The sequence below is a fragment of the Chrysochloris asiatica genome, unplaced genomic scaffold, assembly GCF_000296735.1.
Source record: "Chrysochloris asiatica unplaced genomic scaffold, ChrAsi1.0 scaffold00318, whole genome shotgun sequence".
NCBI classification, from domain to species: Eukaryota; Metazoa; Chordata; class Mammalia; order Afrosoricida; family Chrysochloridae; genus Chrysochloris; species Chrysochloris asiatica.
In genome coordinates this window covers 1913211-1921245 of record NW_006408836.1, presented here as the reverse complement: position 1 = coordinate 1921245, position 8035 = coordinate 1913211, and the positions used below count along the sequence as shown (strand labels likewise).

At 34.4% G+C, this 8035-nt stretch overlaps 1 protein-coding gene across 1 annotated transcript in view; it reads right to left on the bottom strand.

Annotated features, from left to right (window-relative positions):
- LOC102815309 (peptidyl-prolyl cis-trans isomerase CWC27 homolog) overlaps nt 1–8035 on the bottom strand; it is a 381669-nt gene that overhangs the window by 360021 nt on the left and 13613 nt on the right. Inside the window, exons 3-6 of the mRNA XM_006875295.1 lie at nt 7384–7496; nt 5306–5449; nt 3573–3671; nt 2767–2870 (exon numbers count right to left, since the gene is read on the bottom strand). Of these exons, the coding sequence (XP_006875357.1) occupies nt 2767–2870; nt 3573–3671; nt 5306–5449; nt 7384–7496 (460 nt within the window). The remainder of the gene's footprint in view (nt 1–2766; nt 2871–3572; nt 3672–5305; nt 5450–7383; nt 7497–8035) is intronic.

Here is an 8035-nt window from a genome sequence, read left to right as displayed (position 1 = left end):
AAAAAAAAAAAAAAAAAGCAATAAACTAAAAATAGGACATGGGGGGAAAAAAACTACGTTTGTCTTGCTTCATCCTTCAGAATGAAATAGCAAATCCCAAGTAAAATACATGGCAAGTTATTAAAATTATCTCACAAACTCTGAGAAAATAAAAGATTCAGTAATGAAAAAACAAATTTTATTCTTTTTAAACTAGAAGCAGTAACAGGAAGCCCAGTGATTCAGTATTTAAAGCACTCAGCTGCTAACCAAAAGATTGGTGGTTAAAACCCACCAGCCAATCCACAGAAGAAAAGATGTGGCAATTTGCTTCTGTAAAGGATTACAACCTTAAAAACCCTATAAGGGTTGTCCTTGACAACAATGAGTTTTTGTTTATCAATCAGTGACCACCACATCATCCTCATAACATACTTGCTATAATTTTTTTTTTAAGTTTGAGCATCTTGTCAAGGTAAATCATAGTGATGAAACATGATACAGGAATATGACAGTGACCTTTAACCCAGACATAGTCAAAATAAATAAACGAATAAAAGGGTATCAAATATGTACCTATATAAGAAACTTTTTTGCCACAAGGCATCAAATGCTTATTAAATATCTAGTTCATATCTGACACTAGATAAAAGCAACATCAGTTATTTTATAGGATGTCAAGGAAAGCAATGAATATTATTGAATTTTCAACTCAATAGAGTTGCTTTCACATACCTTTTCTCATTTAATCCTCATAAAAATCAGGTGTCAAACTTATTATAATCTCCACTTTACAAAATGAGGTAACTAACGCTTAAAAGATTAATAAATTTTGCCTCTTATTAGCTGAGTTAGGAAAGATTACACCTAAAACTTGCTAGATTTTCTATGTACAATAAAATTCCTAATGTGAACGCTACAATTAAGTTTTAAAAAAAAGTTGAAATCTAACTTGATAATCTCCATCTTAATAAAACAAACAAAATTGATAATGTGAAAAAAATGTTGTTCTTAGGTGCTGTCAAGTTGGTTCCAACTCATAGCAACCCTATGTACAATGAACCAAATACTGCCCGGTCCTTCCTCATCCTCACAAATGCTGTTACACTTGAGCCCATTGGTGCTGCTGCCACTGTGCCATTTCATCTCCTTAGGGGACTTCCTCTTTTTCACTGACCCTGCCACTTTATTAAGCATGATGTCTTTCCCTAAGGATTGGCCCCTCCTGATAATATGTTCAAAGTATGAGAGACGAACTCTTGCCATCCTGGTTCTAAGGAGCATTCTGGCTGACCTTTCAACACAGATTTTTTTATTCTTCTAACAGTCCATAGTACTTTTAATATTCTTCAATACCATAATTCAAATGCATCAGATTTTCAACTTATTCACTGTATAAGAATAAGGTCTTCATTATTCACTGTATAACTTCCACATGCATATAAGGCAATTGAAAATACCATGGCTTGAGTCAGGCACACCTTACTCCTCAAACTGTGATCTTTGTTCTTGAACACTGTAAAGAGGATTTTTTGCAACAGATTTGCCTAATACATCATTTGATTTCTTGACTTCTGCTTCCATGAGTGTTGACAGTGGATATAAACAAAACAAAGTCTTTGACAACTTGGATCTTTTCTCCAATTATCATGTTGTTATTTATTGGTTCAGTTATGAGGATTTTTTTTTCTTCATTATAATGAGGTACAATCCATACTGAATGATTTTTTCATCTTCTTCAGTAGATATTTTAAGTCCTCTTCACTTCCAGCAACCAAGAATGCATCAACTACATATTGCATGTTGTTACTTAGTTGTCCTCCAATCCTGATGTCATGTTCTTCTTCATATACTGCAGCTTCTCAGATTATTTGCTCAGCATACAGACTGAATAAGTATGGTGAAAGGACACAACGCTGAACATACCTTTCCTGATTTTAAACCATTCAGTGTCCTCCTATTCTGCTCTAGTGACTGCCTCTTGGTCTATGTACAGCTTCCTCATGAGCACAATTAACTGTTCTGTAATATTCATTCCTCACAATGTTATCCATAGTTTGTCATAGTAAAAAATACCATCCAAAAAATACTGAAACTTACTTTATTTCTCCTTTTAGAAAACTGTCCTCAGAAAACAATCCAAATTACAGAAATAACTGTACATATATACATATTTATAATGAGATTATTTTTAATAGCATCAAAACAGGATGAAAAGTTAAATAAATTATACAACCATGAAGCTACTAAAAATATCCTTTATAGTTCACTTTCCATGTTCTTTCTACTGAGCATACATTAATTTCACTGGAGCCCTGGTAGTGTAGTGGTTACGTGTTGGGCTGCTAACCTCAAGGTCAGCAATTTGAATCTACCAGCCACTCCTTGGGAAAACGGTGAGATTTTCTACACCCACAAAGATCTACTGCCTAGGAAGTGCTATACAGGGTCACTATGAGTTGGAACCAACTCAGTGCCACACCACTACCATCATATTAATTTCAAAGCAAATTTTAAAAATTCAACAACCCATTTATATAAATATTTGGTATTGCAGTTGTTAATGTAGATTTCATAGGGACTTCTGGGACAATATTTTTTAGCTTATGTTATATTGTCTTAAGTGCAAAAAAATGTTCATTTAGAGAAAACATTAAATTCAGTTATCTTCTTGGTTCTAAGAGGACTTTTTCTCACTAGTATACAACTATTATATAAAGAAATAAAGTGAACTAAATGAATTAGTATTATTTTGAAGCTTATGAAAAATCTTTCTACTATGATTACTTTGTGCCTTTGGGTTTTAATTTCTTTACGTCTTCATCTGGTTTCTCTTTTTTCGGCTTTTTAATTTCCCTCGGAATGATGTCATCAAAAGGATTAAACAAAACCTACAAAAAGAAGAATTTTGAAAACATTATTCCATTTTTTTAATTTTGTGAAAAATTACAACCAGTATTTAATTGTGCTGATCTTAGCATAGACATTTCCCCACATAACCTTTATTTGTAAAGTGATAAATACATTTATTGTATAATATGCTTCCACTTTTACAGTCTCAAGGGATCGTCCCAATAATTCTATGTGTTACTAAGTAAGAACGATTTTATCCCTATTTTACAAAAGGGAAAAATATTCAAGAAAAGTTAAACAAAACATAGTAAGAAACACAGTGTTTTGACTTCAAATCAAATTGCATTAAGGACATGGCTTCCTCAATGAGGAATCACTCGTAAATTAGCTATCAAGTCAGTTGCCTGAGCTAAATAAACCTAATTCTTCTAATTCTCCATATTTATTCATGTGATTATTAGCTCTAGTTTCATATTTGAATTCAAACCTTGCAAAAAAAATTTTCCTAAGCAGAAATTGTATCTAAATAAATCACATAGATAAAATCTGAATTGTATTCTTAATTTGCATAAATAAAGCCTTCATCCATTGGTGTGGAAACATGAGGAGGCTTCAAAAAATTCATGGAAAAATGTAAATGAAAGATAATGGGATTTTTCCTCAACTCTTTGAAGCCCACTTGTACTAAGAATCGGCTCCTCTTAAGTAAGTGCTGCATCTCATACTTCTCAAGCTCCTACCTCACAGTTTTTTATCTTGTGTGGGTTACGTGGTCTTTCTTCATCATCAATGTCCACTTCAGTAAGTCGCAGCATGTTGTAGACAGTATCTCCTGTCACCTATCACACGACGAAGAATGAGTAAGTGCAAACAATATTACATTCCTCCTTTGAATTAAGAACTTTTAAAAACATTTTTAAATTAGAGAAGAATATATTATTCTGTAAGAATTTTGTTGTGTTGTGAAGTGCCATCGAGTCGGTTCCGACCCATAGCGACCCTGTACAGGGTTTCCAAGGGTGTAAATCTTTACGGGAGTAGAAAGCCTCATCTTTCTCCCGTGGAGCGGCTGGTAGTTTCGAACTGCTGACCTTAAGGTTCGCAGCCCGATTCGTAACCACTACGCTACCAGAGCTCCTTGCTGTAAGAATATACGCATCTAATAATTTAAATAAAACACCTTCATCTTAAGGAGGTAAAAGCATGGATGAAAGGAACCCAAGTATTCAATTAGCTTTTTGAGAATTATCTGATATGCCCTTAATAGCATTTTTATTAACATCCTACTGAATGACAACTTTTTATTCAAATACCAAATAATTTAGACTTCGGACTCGGGTTGTTGTTGTTGTTAAGTGCCATTGAGTTGGTTCCGACCCCTAGCAACCCTGCATAGGCTTTCAGGGTAGAATAAGCAAATAACAAAAATAACAGTAACAATGTTATATGAGTGTTTTAGCTAGCATTGCTGTCCCTTCTAACTTATACCGCTCTGCTACACTTTGACTCTAATGTGTAAATCATTGAGTAACAACAACAACAAAAAAAGTGATATTCAATGGCACCATATTATTGAACTCTCTTATTTAAAAAAAAACAAAAACAGGGCACTTCTATGGAAATCAGATTAGCTATGGTGGAACAGCCAAGAAGGACATGCCAATACAAATTTCTTAACCCATGTTGTTAAATATTAAGCAACAATATTGCAATTCTAGTGTAATTCCTTTCAGTCATAATTTCTGGGAAAAGTTTTTAAACACCAGTTTTCCAAATGTGCTAATTTTATTTCTTTCCATCATTACAAAATCCAGTTTCCCTGTTGCTGTTCTTAAGTGCTGTTGAATCATCTGACTCATAGTGACCCTGCATAGGGTTTCCAAAGAGCATCTGGTGGGTTTGAACCGCTAACCTTGTGATTACAGGTCAGTGTTGATCTTACAGCATCACATGAAGGGCTCCATAGCCAGTTTGGCTAGATTATGGGAAAACCATTCTTAGCGAGCCAGCAGAGGGAGCTAATACATTAGTAAAATCTAAATTACTTAAGACTTAAAATACATAAAATACATTTTGGGAAGGAAGAAAAGTGAGTCTCTTTTTATGAAAACTGTTAAAATCTCTATTGAAAGAACCTTCCCTGATATGACATTCGGTTTGAAAAAGATGAAAATGCCATGGAATACATCTCTACTCTGAACATACGGAAATGCCATGAGTCAGGATCAACTTGATTGGTTTGCATTTTGATTTTTATACAAAGTATCTCCAGTAAAAAATTTCAGTATCAACACAATGCCCACTATATATTCAAGGGAATTCATGATTTATGTAGCATCATTTTTGGAAATAATAAACATTTTAAGGAATATTTTTATAAATGCAGCCATTAGGTAAATTGATTATGTAGGTCATGGAAGCTTAGGAATAATGTAATAAACTTATCCAGAGGCTGAAGATTACTAGCACTAACCTTTCCAAAGATGGTATGCTTATTGTTAAGTTCATCTGCTCGAGCCAGTGTAAAGAAAAACTGGCTGCCATTATCATGAGGACCAGCATTTGCCATAGCAACCAGTCCTCTCCGATTAAAACGCAACCGTGAGTGAAATTCATCCTGAAGAATAAAAAGAAAATGTTAATGAATGAATTCAGTTATACTTGTTAAGTGCCTTTGAGCTGTTTCCGACCCATAGCAACCCTATATAGGGTTTCCAAGGAGCAGCTGATAAGCTTAAACTGTCGACCTTGTGGTTCAAAGTGACTTTGCAGTCCAGCACATTAACCCACAGTGCCACACCAGGACTCCTCAGTTAAGACCCTTCATATTTCATTAGTTGTTCATCTGACCGGCAAGGTCCCAAACAACTTCTAATAAAAACTGAAGTACTATTCTGTAACTGATTTTCAAGTATAATCAAATCCAAGATTTACTGTCTCTTCAATGTTATTAGATTTGACTTAACTAGTATGTGCTAAGCATACTTATTTTTAGTTAATTTAACCTATTTTTATGGAAAGTTGATGACTTACAAAAAGGAAATGTATTTCTAAGAACCATTTCCCTATACTTTCCATTCCTCAAAGTCATCTAAAATTTGGAGAGCTTTCTATTATTTCTCTAAGAAACTCATCTTCAAATCACTGGGGAGTACTCAACCACTGTTCCTTCCAATCTCAATTTAAATTGTCATAAACAATTGTGTCCTTCTTGCTTTTTAATTTAAGAAACCTACTACGATGTGTTATATAACTATACTATGTTTCTTTAAGTTCTACTTTGAATCTTCTCTGAACTAGCCCTTTCTCCATTTGCTAGTTTTTAAAAGAGCAGAAATAGCCTTTCGAAGTGACTTTCTTGATATGGAAGCCTTGGCTGCTACCCAAAAGGTCAACAGTTTGAATCCTCCAAACACTTCACAGAAGAAAGATGTTACAGTTAGCTTCCACAAAGATATCAACCTTGGAAACCCTAAGACACACTTCTACCGTATCCTATGTTGTTTTTTTAGTTGCCATCAAGTTGGTTCTGACCTATAGTGACACTATGCACAACTGACCAAAACAAAACACCATTCTTACAATTATTGTTACATTTGAGCCCATTGTTGTTGTTACCATGTCAATCCATCTTATTGGGGTCTTCCTCTTTTATGCTGACCCTCCACTTTACCAGAGATGAGTCCTTCATGATAACATGTCTTAAGTGGTGGTGGTGGTGTGTCGTGGAGTCGGTTCTGACATACAGTGACCCTGTAAAGGGTTTCCGAGGTTATAACTCCCTATGGAAGCAGAAAGCCTTATCTTTCTCTTGTGGAACCACCGATAGTTTCAAACTAGCTGACCTTGGGGTCATAACCACTATACTACCAGAGCTCCTTCTGGTAGCATAGTGGTTACAAACTGGGCCATGATACTACTGGTACCATCAAATTAATAAAAACAACTTTCAGCTTTGACTGTTTTTTTTTAAATATATAATTTATGACATTATCTCTGTTTTCTTCTTAAATCTATGTTGGGAGTTAAATAATCAAAGACTTAATTCGTGATTAACATACCTTTTCCTTAATTTTTTTTTTTTTTTTTAATGTTGCTTCTTTCTTCTGTTTACCATTTAATTTCTGTTCTGGTATGCTTCTTGCTACAGTGGTCCATTGTGTATAATTTAGAATGAATTACACATAGTATTTAAATAAAATGTTTTAAAATAAGAGAACATATGCAAAGTTCTGAAAATTCACCTTAGCAAAGTAGTAGAGATTAGATACAGTCAGACATGGGGAAGTATGCTATAATCATCTCATTTCTAACTTACCTTTTCCTCATACTCACACTCTACCCGAAGTCAATCTAGCATACAAGTCTATCATAAGACAACTGAACAACCCAAAAAATGTTTGATAAGCATTTCTGTGTAATCTTAAATATGTGACAGGCATCTGATTTTGTGTGCTAATATGAACTGCTTTTTCTTCTTACGGGAATCCTTTCTGAGTACATAATTCAAGTTTAATTGCAAAATAAATAATAATAAAAATTGAGTCTCACCTTGAATGGGGCCCCATAGATAGAATCTCCGCCAGCCCCTGTACCAGTAGGATCTCCCCCTTGGACTATAAAACCAGGCACAACTCTATGAAAAATGGTGTTGTCATAATAAGCTGAAAAAAATTTAAAACAAGTCATTAATATTGCATCTATAGTTATCAGAGCTAATGTAAATAGAGTCACAAGGTATTTTTTTCCAGAAAGTTAATAATCTCCCAAACTGAAAGTTGTTCTTTCCTACTCAGTAATAAACTATGCACACAAAACAGCACATATTTCTACAGAAAGTATGACTGTTGTTTTGTTTGTTTCTATTTCCAAGAGTCTTTCAAACTCTGGGTTACAGTTTACAAAATAACTATTAGAGGGTTAGGTATAAATCAGTGGTTTCAACAACAGGGAGAGAGACAGTTGTGTCCTCCAGGAAAAATTAACCCCTGAAACTGTCCTGTGTCCCATCAAAATGACCCCTTGGGAATCCCAAAAAAATATTCACCATAACCTCCTGAGATGACTTTTTTGCCTTGAAATTTAACTGAGCCAGCAAATCCCCTTGTTGATTTGGACTTCTTTTTTAAGGTATCCAAATGAGACTAAGTTCAATGTATTACTACTGAGGGAACTCATCTAGAGCCATCAACTGATCTAAACA